Here is a 19,032-nt window from a genome sequence, read left to right on the forward strand (position 1 = left end):
TTGAACTATGGTGCTGGAGAAGACTCCTGCAAGTCCCTTTGATTGCAAGGCATTCAAACTGGTCAGTCCTAGAGGAGATCAACCCTGACTGCTCTTTAGAAGGTCAGATCCTGAATTTGAAACTCAAATACTTTGGCCACCTAATGAGAAGGAAGGACTCCCTGGAGAAGAGCCTAATGCTGGGAAAGCTTGAGGGGAATAGAAGAAGGGGACAACAGAGAATGAGGTGGCTGGATGGAGTCACTGAGGCAGTAGACGTGAGCTTAAATGGACTCCAGAAGATGGTAGAGGACAGGAAGGCCTGGAGGAACATTGTCCATGGGTTCGCGATGGGTCAGACATGACTTCACAGCTAACAACAACATGTTAGAGAAGCTTAAGTTTAGTAGAGAATATTCCCTTCCCCAGAGTTTTCCATGTTCTAACATAATTAGCTATAGAGAATAAGATAAAAATCTTACAGGGTTCCAGTTCATTAAAGCACATACTACTGTGTTAGTTAGGTGTCCTATTGGGAGCAAAGTAATTTTCTTAGCAGGCATTCATTAAGAACATCTCTAAGGAGCTTTTCAAAGTAGATCCCCAATTATGTCCAATACTCCAGTAATTTATATTGTCTCCCCTCATTGCTTTTATGAAACTTCTTTCCACCCCACCAGATCTGCTTTTCCCTCTTTGATTAAATGGAAAGATTCACTCTATCACTAGTTGACCCATTTCAGTTGATGAATCCAACCAAATCCCCCTGCTGGCTACTATGCAGTGTCTTCTTACCCAACTCCAAATGCAAAATAGAAAATCATTACCTTTTTCCCTTGAGCTGCACCCATAATTTTAGTAGTTCACTTCTTCCCCTGCAACACTTTGAATTTCCCTCCAGGGCTTTGTTGCATGTGGATGAGCGAGAAAGCCAGAACACCAGCCCTATATGGAGCTGTCTTATTCTGCCAGGTTCAAAAAGTCCAGGGCACTTTTTGCAGAGAGATGCCTTCGGTCTTCGGTCTTGCATAGAGTGATGTTATGCAGCTCCTTGCACTCCCATTTACTCATCGCGTAAGAAGGGTCAGAAAACAGCAGCAAGAGGTTCAAGGGGATGAGCAAAGCAGTTTTCCCTTGATCGCTGACCCTGGCATGTAAAGAATTCATTTTTTGAATATACCTAACAACTGGCTTGCATGCTGCCCGGGGCTACATACAAAGGCAGCTTTCATGCTGAGGATGGCCATCTCCTTAACACAGCTCCTTTCTCTCTCTCTCCCTCTCTCCCTCTCTCTCTCTCTCTCTCTCTCTCTCTCTCTCTCTCTGTGTGTGTGTGCTGTGTGTGTGTGTGTGTGTGTGTGTGTGTGTGTGTGTGTGAAAGCCTCTCAAAGATTAGATTAATCAGACTTGACACAACAAGATGTCACTGGGAGCTGATCAGAGGAGGAGGAATCCAACCTGTGCCACACAGCTGGGCCACAGCAGCGGGAGCCTTTTTCCCTGATCAAGGATTTGTGCCATCCTTCCCTCCTCTCCCCTCCCTCTGCCCCCAATTTGCTCCTCACTTCAGTGCAGCCTTGGGAAAAACAACAACAAGGAAATCAAAGCCCCAAGCGCTGCTTTAAGAAGAAAGGGGAGGAGGGAATCTGGATGGGCTGTGGCTGTCTCAGCATCCTGTAAGCTCCTGCCTGACTTTCAGACTCCAGCTGACCTCATATTCTGCCCTGGCCTTTTTCAAAGAGGGGCCCAAAGGATGGCAATGCCCAATAGAAATGTAGCAAAACCTCACAGTGGACCAAATGGCCCCGAGGAGGGTCAGGCCAAGGGTCTGCTGCACATGGCTCGATACAAACTCTTTCCTCTTACTGATTCCAGTCTCTAAAATTTCATCTACCAGCCTGGGATATGTGATAATGACGTTCGTGGTGCAATGGATAAAAACACAAAGAAGAATATTTGTAGCTCAGGGTTGAAATAAGGAGTCCTTGATGCTCTCTGAGGTTGATTGTTTTCTTGAGGCCATTTCATTGCCCAAACTAAGTAACATCATCAGTGCCAGGATAAAAGCATGTTCAGTAAGCCAGATTTTCACCAAGCCATTATTGCAGCCAGAGCTCAAATTAAGGAGGGAAGAAAAGAGGGCTCTTTCAATCCCCAAGTCATTTGATTAATTCATTATTGTCCATCCCTAGCATTAATCCTATCTATCTCACAAATTGCAAATGGATAGATTTGACAGAAGAAGATGTTTATAGGCAGTGCTTGGTACCAATAGTAGCAATCTGGTCTTAAGCCTCCACTTTCCCAAAACTGTCATTCACCATCAATGGGCAATTGGTCACCACAGAGTAGTGAGACATCACAAGGTCACATTTGTTATTTTATGCAAATCTCCTACACTTTGCAGAATCCAAGGCACTGGATATACTTTCAAAATATTGGATTTCTGGGTGGACCCGATGCAGGAACAAGAATTTTGGAAAGACTAGATTTGCCAAAGAATGCAATGCCAGTTCTATAGCTGTCTTTAGAACATAAAATAATACTTAAGATGAGAAAATAGCTTAATGTTAGCTTTATACTCCTTTTAGAAGACAACCTTTTGGCTAGAAGTGACTTTACCTGGAGACTATTTGAAATACTGTTCTAAGAAAAGGCCTTGACTTCATTGGCTCTGCTGGAAGAAAAATCAGGTCTGAGAGAAAGACGCTGAAATAAAATGAAGGCAGGCTGCAGGAAAGAAGTTCTCTGTTTATTTGGTAGTCAGAAGCTAGTGACAGCAGCATGTTTCTGGGGTGGCTGACAAAATGGGGTTGAGAATGGATGGATTTTTATACATTTTTTGGGGGCTTTGTGATTGAGATGTCTGTTCCTGTGTAAGAATATGTCCTTTAATATTTTAATGGCTGTTGCCAGATTCCTATGGGGTCATGTAGTGGGTCATGGCTGGCTCTTCAGGCAAAAGAGGAAATGCAAATCCTAGGTGTTTTGTTTGTCTGAGCTAATCTTGTAAGTTTGGGCTCTTTGCCTGTTGTGTGGCTTATTTAGGCTTTGTGGCTGCTCTTTCTTTCTGAATAGTGTGCCCCAGCTTTCTGAATGGATGCAAAATATCCATTCCTAAAGACTAGCCTCTTCAATATTCTGCTTGAGGCTGTTTTCCTATAGCAGGAAGACTGGGGCTGCTTTCTGCCTTTGTTAAGATGTTTGTGTTCTCCTTTAGAGGAAATATTCTATCCTGCCTCTTTTAATATCCAGTGTATATTTTGCTGCAGTTGCCTTTCAAATCCTGTGGAAAGCCAGCCAGAAACACTCAACTGGAGAAGGATGATTACCAGAACCCCAGGATTATCATGATGTAGATTGGGACTGTCAAGAGACAGGTGTACCACAGAGTCCTAAACTCCCTCTACTATTCTGGTGAGGAGATCTGGACTTGCAACTCCAAACCATTTGGATAGCAATAGATCTGAAGGCAATTCTAATCCATATTGGAGCAAAAGAGTATTGAGGAAGGAAGAAAAGTGCCTGTTTTTGTACTACTAGCCCATAGGCAAAAGCTAAATGATATGAAGTTGAAGAAAGATCAGATCATAAAGGCCCCAAAAAGGTCAATAAAGCCCATTATATAATTTTCCTCCTTCCTATGGAACAATCTAGATACACGTGGTTGATGTTTTGCTCTTTTCTGCCCGGGTTCATGGTTTAGATTTAACAAATACTACATTTCCAAATGATATTGAAAAAAGTGCAGATGATTTGACAGGCAGCAAGGAAAACATCCACCAAGACTCACTTACTGTGGTATCAAGCAACCACATCTGATGTCTTCTTTGCATCTTTATAGAAGACTTGGGGCAGGTGGGGCTGGAGGGCTTTGAATCAATTGCTCCGAGCCTTAGAGTAGATGCAAATGATTTGTGTCTTCAATAGATGGGATCTAGAGGATCAGTTGGGAAAGGTAAGTGCCTCGTTGGTTCATCTGTGCCTAGATCTAGGTTTCCCCCTTTCTTGGTTCCCAGGAACTATTAACCTCTACTGATATTCTTGTTTTCCTATTGTATTGTCAACCCTAAAAGCTAGACCAGACTAAGAACCCAATGCTATATTCTTTAGATCAGCATTACTTTTATTTTAACTTACCTATAGCAAGACTCTTAAAATTCTGAATGTGTTTTTCCCCTCCTTCTCTTCATGTGAAATAGGGAGAGCCTTGTATGTGATGTTTTCTCAAGATGCTTCCTTGGCCATGGCTCAAATCCCTCTTATCTAATCATTGGCTTGGTAGGGGCTCTTCTTCCTGTTCTTCAAGGCTATTTCCTTTGCCCTTTCCATTTACTGGCTGCTAGAAAGTAGTATGTGACAAATTTCATCCTTACTGGGAATTGTCAGATTGCCTCTTCAGGATTGGTATAACAAAAATCCCTATATAGTATATACACTATATTAAAATAGGGAAATTTCCCTCTCCTCTAAAAGGATGATTCATGTAACCTTGAAGTTGTATCATGCGTCAGAATGGTACACCTTAAGCCATGACCCCATGAATTTGTGTAAAGGCTCATACATGGGGACATGGCTTAATGTAACATATTCTTTGCAAAATTTAAGGAATATACCATTCTGATAGATTCTTGCTTTCTAAAGCTGTGATTCTTCCCCTTTCCTTCCATATTATTGAAAATGAAGCAGAATTGGGTGTTTATGGGGGAGAAAATGGTGATGGTGATAAAATACATCCTGAACTGAACATTGGAAAATTTTCTAAATATGAAAAATATATGTTAGGAAGAAAGGCTGTGGACTTAATTCAAGAGAAATAGCAATAATGATAGCAATAGCACTTAAATTTTTACTGCTACATAGTGCTTTACAGCCCTCTCTAAGCGGTTAACAGAGTCAGCATATTGCCCCCAACAATCTGGGTCCTCATTTTATCAACCTCAGAAGGATGGAAGGCTGAGTCAAACTTGAACAGGTTAGGACTGAACTGCTGGCAGCTGGCAGATTTAGCCTGCAATACTGCATTCTAACCACTGTGCCATCACAGCTTTGAAATATCCTAACAGAAGAATTGGGGGAGTGTGTTAATGATCTGAAAGATGGATATTATAGAAGAGGAAGATTTCAGGCGAAAGGGATAATGGTGAGTCATGTCAAACATGGGACAAATCAACTTGGTGATATTCTATTTGCCACACATGGGACTAAAAAGCAACATCTAACTATGCTATAAATCAGACATGTCAAACAAAAGGCCCGGGGGCCAGATCCGGCCCGCAAAGTGGTTTCATGTGGCCCCCGAAGCCATCCAGGAAACAGTGAGGGAATGGTCCCTGCTGCCTTGGCCCTGGCCCAGAGACCCTCCTTCTGCCAGAGACCCCCAGATCTGTCCCACTCCTGCCCAGGCCCCCATAGGCACCCTTGATGCCAATGATGTAGAGCTGGCCATGCCCACCCAGTAGGCCATACGCACTCCAGTTGCACCCACCCAGTAGGCCACACTCACCCTGGCCATACCCACCAGGCCCCCTGAGGGCAACCACAATGCTGATGTGGCCCTCAATGAAATTGAGTTTGACACCCCTGCTATAAATAGAAATGTAAATGAAATGCACTGATTTTAATACAAAAAGCATTGGATTGCATTATAGCATTTTTAAATGATTGGGGCATCAATGTACTTTATTTGGGCTAGAAATTGTGTGTCCCTTCAGGTTTTGTCATCTGGAAAAGAGTTCCTTGATTTAAAGAAATCAACCTATGAATAGGAAGTTCAAACATTTCCTTTCTTGTTATTTCTTCCTAAGGAAAGATTTCCACCTGCTGGTTACAAGATGAAATTGTAACTTGTTGCTTTATCCTTGGAGAAATTAGAAGAGTTTACAGAAATATTTGCCTTTGAAGCAGTAAGTTGGGAGGGGTGAGGTAAGCCAGGGCAGCAGCTTTGTCCGAAGTTCCTGTTGCAAAGAAAATGTATTATATTTTACCCCCAAAATACAAAACAAAGCTACAGGATGGAGTGACAAGTGAGCTATTTCAAGCTTCAGTCAGTGGATATCTGGAAAATCATGACAGCAGTCCTGCTTATTTAACTTATTTAGTGGTTCTTGTATTACTTCGTCAATATTATCTTCATAATTTTATACTCAGGGTTGTGTGTTACTTTGGCCCTGCCTTCCTTGAAGTCCTGGCCCTTTTCCCAGTCCTTGGGATGAGACATGGTTTTCTTTGGCAGGCTCCTACAAAGACGAGGGGGTCAAACTATTTCCCAAAGCACCAAAAAGCAAGATGAGAAACAATGGGTGGAAATTAACCAAGGGGAGAAGCACCCTAGAACTAAGAGAAGTTTCCTAATGGTGAGAGCAATTAACCAATGGAATGGTTTGCCTTCAGAAGTTGTGGGTGCTCCATCACTGGAGGCTTTCAAAAAGAGACTGGATAGCCACTTGTCTGGAATGGTATAGGACAGCGGTAGGCAACCTTGGCTCTTTTATGACTCGTGGACTTCAACTCCCAGAATTCCTGAGCCAGCTGGCTCAGGAATTCTGGGAGTTGAAGTCCACGAGTCATAAAAGAGCCAAGGTTGCCTATCCCTGGTATAGGATCTCTTGCTTGAACAGAAGATTGGACTAGAAGACCTTCAAGGTCCCTTCCAACTCTATCGTTGTATGTTCTATGTTCTATAGTTGTCTTGTATTAACTTTGTGAGTTTATATTTGTTTTGTTAGGTCTTGCCATCTATCAGATTTTGTTTAACTGCTTGAGTAAACCAATCAAAGTTGATTGATTTGGGCAGCTCTGTAAATCTGATAAAATAAATATAGAAAATGACAGGAGGCCTTTCATATCTCTTCCAAGATTAATATTTTATGACTAACAAACTAGAGCCAGAGTAGATGAGATTTGTGGAAGTCAAACTGGTTGGACAAGACTGCTGGGAGCAACTATTTTGTTAGGCAAATTCAGCCAGGTATCTCCACGAGGACCAAGAAAAGAAATGTATTAGCTTGTTTTCTATCCCCTCCCTACCTAAAACGAGGAGACAAAACAGTTCTCTGAGCGAGAATGGCTTGAAGAATGAGATTTTAGATTCTATCTATCAGGAGCAATAGCACTTTGGAGAATTGATGTGGAAGCAGAAGTGGAGTGACTATCTGAAGCATGAAAACTGACTATCTTTATTGGGTTCAATCTATATATTTTATAAAGGTAAAGGTAAAGGTTCCCCCGCACATGTGTGCTAGTCGTTTCCGACTCTAGGGGCCGGTGCTCATCTCCGTTTCAAAGCCGAAGAGCCAGCGCTTGTCCGAGGACGTCTCCGTGGTCATGTGGCCGGCATGACTAGACGCCAAAGGCGCACGGAACGCTGTTACCTTCCCACCGTAGTGGTCCCTATTTTTCTACTTGCATTTTTACGTGCTTTCGAACTGCTAGGTTGGCAGAAGCTGGGACGAGTAACAGGCGCTCACTCTGTTACGCGGCACTCGGGATTTGACCCGCCAGACTGCCGACCTTCTGATCGACAAGCTCAGCGTCCTAACCCACTGAGCCACCGCGTCCCTTATGGTATACACAATAGACAGCACCAAATCATTCAAATCTGTATTGAAAGAAGAGAGCACCAAGTCGTTTTGTATGCATTCTTGGTGGAGAAACGCTCCAGCCAATTTTCAAATGAATTTTCATCTTCTCAAATATTTATTAATACATTTGCTAGCATCACAAACTTATATAAAGGGTTTCCATTCATTATTTCCAACAGCTTATGAGCAAACAGCTGGAAGGTATTAAGAGGGAACTACTGCAAAATCGATTTTAGCAGAAAAGCTGAATGGTAAGAATAACTTGACATTTACTGCAATAAACTGTCAAATGTGAACAGCTATTCCTATAGGACAGCCAGAATAATAGTAGTAATGAAAGAGCCTTCAGAAATACCAGAGTGATCAATATAACCCTGCTGTTCACATTATTGTAGTTTCTTCTTCTTTGGAGACCTATCAATTTTTCTTTTCTTTGTTTATGCTTCATTCAGTGAACTGGGCATTTTTCAAGCTTTGGTAAACAGCAGCCATAGGACTACCATGCAAGGGATTGAGTTCCTGCTGTTCGCAAGTGTTCTTCAGGAATCCAGACTCTGAACGCTACCCCTATGCGCAGGAAAAACTTCCTCAGCACAGCTCGCAGTTCCGGGATCAGATCAAACTGCATTATTTCACATAAGTAGGGGTAATATGTTGATGCGTGGGCTTTAAACTTTTCATCACTGACTGTGTATATATTTTATACACAACCACAAACATTTCAAAGTGCCAATAAGTGGCAGAAGGACTGATAGAGCCTGGGGGAGAGGTGAAAAGAGGGATCAACTTAGAATCACTATGTAGCCATAAATGAAGTAAGTCCTACCCTGCTTGATTGCCGTTGACCCTTATCTAACTCTAACCAAGTGCTAACAGTTCATTGAGAAGTTTCCTGTGCATAAGCTTTTAGCAATAAATAGATTGAACTTTCAAGTGTGAACCTGGTCTTTCATGCCTGACAATAAACTGCCATTGAATGTTTTCCAAAAGAAATCACACAAGGGTACATAATGTATTTTTGGAATGCTTGACAGTTAGAAGAAATGGGATGTGTGTTGTAACAGATGGGTACTAGGAAGATTTGGGGGTTCTCCATTTTTAAAATGCAGTGAAACTCTAATTTACTAAGCCTTGATTCAACAGGTTTTGCATGTAATAGACCAAATTTAGGCACTGTATTTATATACACAAACACACACACACATATCATGATATCATTACACAAATTATATAACTGACATGTTTTGTATCTATGTACTCATTCATATAAAGACATCATTATTTTCTTAATTATGCCATCATGGCAATTGTCATAAATGAATATGAATGATGTAATTTGTGCCATTTGTATCATACCACTAGTTTGCAATTTAATTCAGCAACAGTCTTCATCAGCTGAAGCAGTAGGTGTGAGCTTAAATGGACTCCAGAAGATGGCAGAGGACAGGAAGGCCTGGAGGAACGTTGTCCATAGGGTCGCGATGGGTCGGACATGACTTTGCAGCTAACAACAACAACTTCATCAGCACATGTTTATCCAAGTCAGTTTCAGAGCATTTACACAAATAGCAAATCTTAGTTTCGTTATGATCCTGATTGTTTTGGTGTACTCAAATTTGGCGGCTAGGTTTCATGCCATTTTGAAGCACAAAAATACAACAAAATTGCAATGGAACATTAAAATAGAATGAAAACCATATAAAACAAACCAAAGATAAGTCCAAAAACTGTGCTTTGTCCAACCTCAACATCCACTCCCAAATTCCTGATCCTGCCAGTCTTTGCTTCACCTCCAAAAGCACTTTTTGAAGGTTTTGCTCCTGTATCTGTGAAGTCTGGAATGATCATATAGCAATTCTGAAAGCATTAGTTCTACTGGAAGTATATGCCTGTAGTTCTTCAGAAATCGTTACTTATATGTCAGAGTAGCAGTGAAAAGGCTAGGGACCCACACGTAGAAAAACTGACCTTCTTTTTTGTTAACCTCATTTGAGACCAGCAGGTTGATGTCAGCTCTGAGTTCAAAATCTCAGGGATTGAAGGCTGAGTCATTTCAAATTCACTATCCCAGATTGTTAGGCAAAATAAAAAAAATCTGTTTGATAAGACCACAGTTCATTCTTGTGCCAAATTTTGTTTTATGCTACTCTATCCTCTTAGGGACGCAGCCCTCCATTTCCAGAACTTCAGGCCAGCCATCATACTTGTTTTTGTCCTTATCATTTTTCAAATACTGTAAAAGGAAAAAAAGAGGAAAAATTAGGCATTTGCTTTGGACAGTTATATTTTTCAACCGATAGGAATATGGATTCCACAAAATCAAAGCATTAACCTCTTCAGCTCAATAGCTAGTAGATATTTCTTCCTAAGTATTACAGGACTGATTTTTATTTGGAGATGTAGAAATTGCATTTTTGTGATATAGCCTCATGCCACAGTTGAGGCTATATAATAAACATACAGATATGTTTATTCAGGTATCTTCTTTTTAGATGTTAAAGTCACCATCAAATGGTGACTTATAGCAAGGTTCTACATGCATTAATTTAATAGCATTTGGTCTTTTCTGAGTAGTGGACGGAGTTCATATAGTCATTTCCAGCCTAGGTTTCCTCCTATGCCTTGGGAAGAACTAGTCCTCGACTTATGACTGATAGTTTAGCAACTGTTCAAAATTATGACCAATCTCTCCAGAGCTACTTATGATCAAGTTCTGACAGCTGCCCCCCTGCGGTGATATGATTGCATTTACAGTGCAATACTGTATCTACGTTATTGAAGATTATTGAATGATAGTAGCCTGGTCATTTTTTTATGTGTGTCAAAAAATGGGAGAAGAGGGGAAGGATCATGAACTATCATTCATTTTTAACTTTTAAGATAAGGTTTAAATACTTCACATTTAAATACAAAATTGCAAAAAGGAAGCTGGCAGTAGCCTGAGAAACACATCTATTCCCACTAAATTCTGTGTAACTTTTGTGGGTGTTTCCAAGCAATCTACTGCTTTGTTTGCAAATGTCTCTGTTATATTTTCAGTTCTTGAGGCATTAAGCGAGACAAAGTGTTGAAACAGCAAACAAGTTTATTAACTCAGAACATTTGTATTTTTTTTATTTTAATTCCATTTATATCCCGCCCTTCTCCGAAGACTCAGGGTGGCTTTACAAACTTAGCAGTAGCCTTCATTCTATGTATATGCCTGCTTATTAGGGCTTTCACACACACCCCAAACGGCATTATTACAAAGTCAGCTTAATTGCCCCCAACAATCTGGGTCCTCATTTTACCTACCTCGGAAGGATGGAAGGCTGAGTCAACCTTGAGCCTGGTGGAACTCGAACCTGCACTAATTGCAGGCAGCTGGTGTTACTTAAGGAGGCATTAGCCCACTGCTCCACCAAGCCAAGCAAGCTTATGGCTGCTGCGCAGCTATTTATATGGTTGGCCTATAGGCGGTGACCAATATGTTTAAAGTAGCAGTTTCCTGCCCCAAACCTAATTATCAGCCTGGAGACAGCAAGTCTGGCTCAGTAACAGCAGCTGTTACATAACACAGAAGACGTAGGTCAGCAATTAAACAAGTGATCAGACATTAAGCAAGTGATTTTACACAGAAATGGTCAATACATTACAGTCTCCATGATGTGCATGCTCTTCATTGGGGGTATTATTTTCTGATATTCTTTTTTAAAAAAAATAAATAAGCAAAATTCTGTTTACTCTGGAAAATCTTTACAGGGACCTTTCTTTCTGCCAGTATTAAATTCTGTTTTAATGGAAATTTGTTTTTCCCCCCTTTAATTTTATCTCCAGAGTAACATGGGAAACATATAGGACAGCAAAGTCCTATAAAGAAAGAAATAAGCCAAACATTTAAATACTTCTTACTTTGTTAGATTTTACATTGTATGAAGTAGGATTTGCACCCCTGAGCAGAGAGACACTCACACACGGCCTGTGCTGAGCCTCCCAAGGTCTCCTTGATCCCTTGAGTCACCTTGCCCTCCTTACTTTTCTGTACTACTTCTCCACTCAGTGGCTGCTTCCCTCTCTGGGGGCTGATTGAAAGAGCTATCTGCTGAAGGATTTCAGCCCTGGGCCTCCTCGGAGTTCTGGAATCCTTTGGTAGGATTTGAAATACTTTAGTAGGCAGCTCTTTCAGCCAGCTTCCAGAGATGACAGCAGCCTGCAACTTTCCCCGCAGGTTTCTCAATTCTGGAGCAGTTGGCAGAGAAGATTGCAAATGGTGATCACATGATCATGGGGCACTTGGCAACTTATAAGTTGTAAGAGCAACAGGTTGCTAAGAACCCAGAGTACAATCACGTGACTGCGAGGTGGTGGTGTGGCATTTTGTGATGCTCAAGTGTTTTGCAGGATGCAAAGTATCCTTTCTGAGGCCATTATTAATTCCAACCATTGTTAACTGAATGATCATAAGTCGAAGATTACCTGCAGAGATAAAGACAGAGATAGAGGAAGAGCGATACAGAAATGTTAGCTTCTAATAGAAAAGCAGGCAAACCAGCCACAGGGCAATACTGCTTAAAATCTTAATTCCAGAGGGGTGAAGGAATGTGGGTTGGATTTGGAGAAGCAGAAGAATAAAAAGTAAAAGAGTTATATAAAAAAAATACCCGAGTCCCTAGGAAAGTAGAAAGCATAAGAAAGGAACTTGAAACAGCTCACCTTGATTGTACTAGGTATAAATTGAAGTAGAGAGAAGCTTGGATAGATTCTACTAACCACATGAAAACACTTCCCAAGATAGTTCAGCAACTCCTGTTTCCTACCCTTGCCTAAATCTTAGGGCTGTCACGGGAACAGTGGCGTAGCGTGGGGGGTGCGGGGGGGGGCCGGCCGCACCAGGTGCAACATCTGGGGGGGGCGCGCTCACACTGAGCTGCTCAGGGAGCCCCAAGGGCTGCACAGAGTCGGCTTGGCTCCACTCTCAAGCTGTTCTTTCTTGCAAAGCGAAACGAGTCCGGCAGGTGAGATGGGCGGCCACATAAACTGAATAAAATAAATAGAAGCGCCCAACTCTCCGCCCAGGCTCAGGCCAACTGCAAGCACCCCGCAGGCGCCCCGGCAGGCTTGGCCGAGCGAAGATGGACCCGCCGGCCGGCCTAGCTTCGTGCGCATGCGTGGCTTTATTTAGCAGGGCTCACGTGCGAGCTTGAATGCAGCGGCTCTTGCAGGTCGGAGCCCCACCCAGACGCCCTCGAGAGGGACCCGGAAGCATCCCGCATGCACGCGACTCTTCTTGGAAAGTCTACGCCGCTGCGGGGCGCGTCTTTTCGGCGGTGCTGTGACGTCACTTGCCTTGCCCCGGGTGCTGACAACCCACGCTACGCCACTGCACGGGAATTGACCCGATTAGCCCAGTTTCACAAGCTGACATTAGCAGAGGATTTCCTTTTTGCCAAGTGGGGGATTTAGAATTTTTCCGATTCTGCCATTTCCTTATGTAACCAAATAAGAAACCATCTCTGCATGCGTCACTTGGGATTATAGTACCCAGCTACTGTTACCACAACACACCTGTTCAAATGGACTTTTGCCTTTGAGTCCACTCCCACCAAGGAATATCCAGTTGTCTCGAAAACCCATCTGGGAAGCGTAGCTGCTTCCTAACTCAGAAAATAAGTTCCGGGCTTCATCGTTTAGCCTGAGAGACAGAAAATTATTTTGTGGGTCATGTTTTTTTTCTCTTTAACACGCCATTGAATGAACATCAAGAAAAAGCTTTCCACAGAAGATATGTCTGAAGTTCAAATAAAGCCATGGGAGGAGTAAAGCAGCCCCAGAATTAATAAATTGATCAATTCATCATTTCATAAGTCAGCCTTTCAGAAGACAGAAGATGGCAGAAAATATATCTATACAAAGCTCATTCAGACTGCAGTTAGTCTCTTCTTACTCTGGGTCGACCAAATCTGTTGCATAAAATATTTTCTCTTTTAGCTATTACCAGTGCTTTTTTGTAAAAGAAAAAGGTGCCGGAACTCATACATGTCATACAACCCGCCTTGCCTGCCCTACAAGGTTCCATCCAAAAAAGGTGCCGGAACTCTGTTCTGAGCATTCTATGACAAAAAAAGCCCTGGCTATTACCATTCATCCATGCAATAGCTCTGTGGATCCTGGAGCCAAAGGTTTTAGGAGATTCCCTCTCCATCTAACCAGGTGGACAAGAAAACCTTCAATTTTCCCTTTGTAGGCTTATCTGTCTCTATTATCCCTTCTGTTTTGCAGGGAATTATCAAAACAGGATGGTTTGAATTGGGATTCTGAATGCTTTTAAGTTGGCATGAGAAAAAAACAAAAACCCAAACAGATTTTGAGTTCATTATATCCCAAATCATCCTTTTCTGAAAAAGTGTAAGCAGGACTGGGATATTATCTCAGCCATCAGGATCCTTCCTTCCTTCCTTCCTTCCTTCCTTCCTTCCTTCCTTCCTTCCTTCCTTCCTTCCTTCCTTCCTTCCTTCCTTCCTTCCACCTTCTTATCTGACATTTTTTGCTGATGTACTCCTATATACCCTGCTGGAGTTACTACCATGGACTGCAACATGCATACAACAGTACTAGAGTATTAGAGCATTAGCAGTCCAGATTGCTTTACTGTCCATTTGAATAAGGTAGAATTTTTGCACAATATCTTCTCATATTTCTGCAGCTGAAAGAAAACTTTAGAGCTGCAATATCTTGCAACTTATGAAAGCATATCCTCAATTAATTTTATATAGTAACATAAATTGCCCATGAACCTTTAAAAATAATGCTTATTACTTTTCTTTGCCTATTTTACTTTATGTTGAAAAGAGACTTGTTAATCCCTGATGTCAAGGTGTTAGCTGCTGAAAAGAATGTATCTTTTTGTTTCCTTCTTAGGTTTTTTTAAAAAATTCTCTAAATATGTAAATATGGTGTATTAGTATGTGCCTATTGATGTCTGATTTGTCTGAATGCCAAACTTTTAGTGGTTCTCCTCTATTGGAACCAGACAAACAAGGAAGCAGCAGCTCAGAGATTTCACAGGATACAATCTCCTTACTTAGTGAGTAAATGGGATAGAGGGAATACATTGAAATAGCCTTAATTAAAATCTTCCAGTTAATTTGCTGGGATTTTTTTTATCATATAAGTCCATATGTACATGAGTAGGGAACTAAACTTATTAAGAGGAACTACAGATGGATGTTTAAGTTCCAAAAGAACTAGGAAAGCTATTGGTAAAAAAAACTTGCACCTCTGAGCTTCTCTCTTCATCATGGTTGAAAAGAGAAGGGTGATGGTCTTTCCCTATAGTAAGTAGGCTGAATGAAAGAATGTGAAAGTGTTCTAGTCAATCAGGGGAAAGCAAAACAGGGATAAATAGTGGAACATGGAGGGAAACCTTTGTCTACTATCGGTATTTCTGACAGTCCTATTGGTTACAATAAAACATATGAATAGTCAATGTCCTGGAGCTGCATCTCAGAGTCAACAATTTTTATGAGTATTATTCTCCAACAATTTTTATGACTATTTTTTTTAAATAAAAGGCAAGCATAGATTCCTGGGAGTCAGGGAATGGGCAATATGATCAGGATAATGTCATCCGTTCAGTCATGTTTGATTCTTGGTGATTTTATGGGCCAGGTCTCTCTATATCTGATTTTGCACTACTTCTTTGAGTTGTTCCATGTTCTGCCTGGCGATGGTATCCAGCCACCATTTTCTTTGGTGGTCTGGTTTCTTTTTACTGCTAGGGGCAATATAGAGGAATTTAAGTCTTTATTATAGCTGAAATACTGATCTGGATTATGCTCTCCAAATTTAGCACTGGGCAAAAAAATTCATTGGTACAAAAAGCTTTATCCTGCCCCAGTGCAGACAGTGGATATGGTGGAATGATCTGGAATCTGAATATCTTAACCCTAACCCAGGGGTAAGCAACCTTGGCTCTTTTATGACTCATGGACTTCAAGTCCCAGAATTCCTGAGCCAGCCATGCTGGCTCAGGAATTCTGGGAGTTGAGGTCTACGAGTCATAAAAGAGCCAAGGTTGCCTACCCCTGCCTTAACCCTAAGGGGCAAAATGTTTTTTTTTCCCAGATCAATCAGCTTACTTGGTTCTTTTTTTAAAAAAAAATATCAATCCCGGCATTTTCAGATTGTGTTAGCGGTTCCTTTTTCTTTTGAAACACAACAAAATAAAGTAAAGATACCCATATAGTACTGCATTATATAAATAATAAGCAGAGCAACAAAGAAAAACATCTCTGGAAATTATATTATAATATTATAATATAATTATATTATATTATAAACAGAAGAATTCCATAAACATGGACTGCATTTTTTGAAATTTGTGTTTTTTTGCTCCTTTGTTGAAAAAAAAGACAAATTGGAAATACTGATAAGCAACACATATCGATAATCCCAATGCTGCCATACAAGTGTACATTTCACTTCACTTTCCAGTCTTTTCTGATTATTCCTTTAGCCAAATCCATGTTGCCACGACCTACAATACATGCCACCTTGATAAATTTCAGAACTGTGGCTATAGCTAAGGGGAATGAAAGCACCTTTTAAACAACAATTGATCTAGAGTCAGAATAATAAGACTGCCAATATTAGTTCAGAACATAGAGTAGTGGTCAAAATTGTGGAAACCTTTTGGGAAAAGTGTTTTTTTGAGGTTTGATGGCTAAAATTATAAGTCAAAGGAAAGATAATTTAATCAAGAATGTAATGCAACAAAGTTTGTTCAATTACCTGTACTGTATTCTATGAAAAGTTATAGCCAAATAACCAGAAAAAGGGAAGCACAACTTGCTTAGGTTGATATCAGGTAGCTTTCTTTCATTTGATTGTAGGCAATGAGCATGAGTGTTTAGAGAGCCAATTAGGTGTCATCTTGTTTTGGCAATGAGCCAGTCAGACTTAGTTATTGATGTCATGTATTGAAGCTGAGAGGAGGACATTTGTCAGTGTGTTATGTGATTGCTATGAAATTGGTTGGGTTTTTTTGTGCTCTTTCATTTAGTGAGCTTGTAAAATGTAATAAAATTAAAGTAATGGTGCAGAGTTGACTGGTTGCCCAGAAAGCAATGTAAAATAGTATTATTAAGTGAAGAAGGCTACAGTTATAAAGAAATTAGAAGAAAAATTGGTGGAAACTTAACCAAAGGTGGCATTTCTACTGTACACTTTTCCCAAAAGGTTTCCACAATTTTGCCCACTACTGTAATAACTGGACAAGATCAAAATAAATGAGTAAATGTTCTTATTCCTGAGTTAGATATCCAGCAACAATATAAACCAACATTTACTAAGATTTTCTGAGATATCCATTATATTTTAAAAGAGCTATGTTGTTATAGTCATGTCCTGTTAAGACACTGGAATCATATTTCATGTGGTATAATGCAACCCTTCTTTGCTTTATCAAAACAGGAAATTCAAACTTGTTACTCCACAGGCCAGGCAAATAATATAAATTCTCTTGATTTTCATCAACTGTGTTACTGGCTTAGGAAGTACACAATCTCCACCTACTTCAAAAGGGCAATTTATGAAATGTATTCCATAACTTGCATGTTAATTGAAAGTAATGTAATTAACAAATAAAATAACATAGTGAATACGTTCTCTCATAATATAACCTTGGGGCTGTATTCATCTTAGTTGCACTCATTTTATCCCATACTCAATACTCAAGGGAATTTTGACTTCTGTTTTTTGTGCCTGCAGCGCATGGCCACGTGAGAGTGGACCTCCGCTCCCCATGGCTAGTTTTTTCCTGCTTGGGGGACCCTAGATGGGTCCAAAGTTGCCCCGGAGAGGTGACTGTGAAGAAGGGGTGCCCTATTGATCATGAAGTGACAGCAGTCACTTCGTTTGATCTGGGGCAAGCCCTCCGAACCCAACAGGAGAAAGGCTAGCATGAGATCAGTGTCTAGCCCAAGTTGCTTGCAGCCAAAGTCCCAGAGCATGAACCTAAACATTGGTGAACAGCGTGCTTGGAATTGGTGAGAGTACTGATCTTCTTTCTTCTATCTACTATTTAAATCCTTGAAAAGATTCTCAAAACAAGACAACCTCCAGAAGTGAACGGAGGGGACTCTAAGCCCTTACAGATGGAAGCGGCGAATTAATATAAAAGGTAGAAAGAGATATACTAAAATTTGATTTAAAATATTTCAGCCTGGACAAATCTAGGAACTAAAAAACTGTCAGGATTATACCCTAAAACATTTCTGATGGAATTATAAAAATATATAACAAAAATAACTTTTTGATTGAAAGAAAAACTGAAAAAAAGAAATAACTGCTGACGTCTGGTGGAGAATCAGAGAATAGAATACTAACAATAAGGACTCAAAAATTGGCAGAATGCCCAGTAACAAAGAAAAAGTTGTTCCTTTGAATTGCAAATAACCTTGAAGACAGCTGGGAACAAAGGAAGAGTCAGCTATAAGATTAAAAAGTGTTTAAGAACTGTTTATGGAAAAGAACCTTGGCTTTTTGGCTAATCTTTTAGAGGAGAATTTGCAGGAAGGATTTAAAGTGGCTTAATATACTGAATCTGTAATTTTGACTGACTGATAAATTGACTCTTGAATTAAAACATTGATGAAAGTTTATTTGAAGTGGGGAGGCAACATGGATGTCACATCCGTATTAAAAAATGACAGGATGCCACTTTCAATATTTTCTCCTGAAGGACTTAGCTTGGAAAATCAAGGGTCTCCAGAAGTAATACTTCAAGGCAAGATAAATACTTTCCTGGAGGAAATATATGCAATATTAAGACAAATACAAATGACAATAGACTCAAACTATGATGAAATTCAAAACAACTTTGAGGGTTTAAATAATCATATTTCCAATCTAAATCTACAATTAAAGAATACCCAGGAAATAACAATAAAGGAACAAACAAATCAGATAGCAGATTACAAACTAGAAGAGTATGATCAAATTGATGAAATAATAAACGAAAGGAATTACAATTTGACACAAACAGGAAAAAATCTACAAGGTTCTGATACAACAAGAAAAATGGAATTATTAGGAGAACCATTAAAGTTTGGGGGACAGAAAGAATTTATCTTATTTACTTCATCTTTTGTATGCCCAACATTTGTAAAAATACAGGAACTGTTAGGTAAGCAGATTACATCAACTTGGAAAATTACTTGGCAAAAGAAGATCAGAAACAGATATAAGTGATTTGACTCACCCTACCAGATGGACTATTACGTGAATAAACATTTGTTTGAATTTTGAACATAAAGGGGACTTATAACAAGAAGGATAATGAGATTTAAGTAATATATGTTTTATAACATATTAAATGTTAAAATAGTAGGTTGATGTAACTTTTATTAATATATAAGTAAAATATAAACTGATTAAAAAGGATGTTATATCTAGATACTATAAGTCAGATAAAAAGTATAGTATTTTTATA

The 19,032-nt window shown here is 40.1% G+C and overlaps 1 protein-coding gene across 2 annotated transcripts in view; it reads right to left on the reverse strand.

The window, feature by feature from the left end:
• Positions 1-9,085: 9,085 nt before the first annotated feature.
• Positions 9,086-19,032, reverse strand: part of FAM3D (FAM3 metabolism regulating signaling molecule D) — a 37,559-nt gene continuing 27,612 nt past the window's right edge. For both annotated transcript variants that reach the window (XM_083356088.1, XM_083356087.1), the window contains 2 exons: positions 13,107-13,233; positions 9,086-9,795 (listed from right to left, as the gene is read on the reverse strand). In XM_083356088.1, the coding sequence (XP_083212214.1) occupies positions 9,706-9,795; positions 13,107-13,233 (217 nt within the window). In that variant the 3' untranslated portion in view covers positions 9,086-9,705. The remainder of the gene's footprint in view (positions 9,796-13,106; positions 13,234-19,032) is intronic.

Source organism: Vipera ursinii, assembly GCF_947247035.1.
Source record: "Vipera ursinii genome assembly, chromosome: 2".
In the NCBI taxonomy this organism is placed as follows: domain Eukaryota; kingdom Metazoa; phylum Chordata; class Lepidosauria; order Squamata; family Viperidae; genus Vipera; species Vipera ursinii.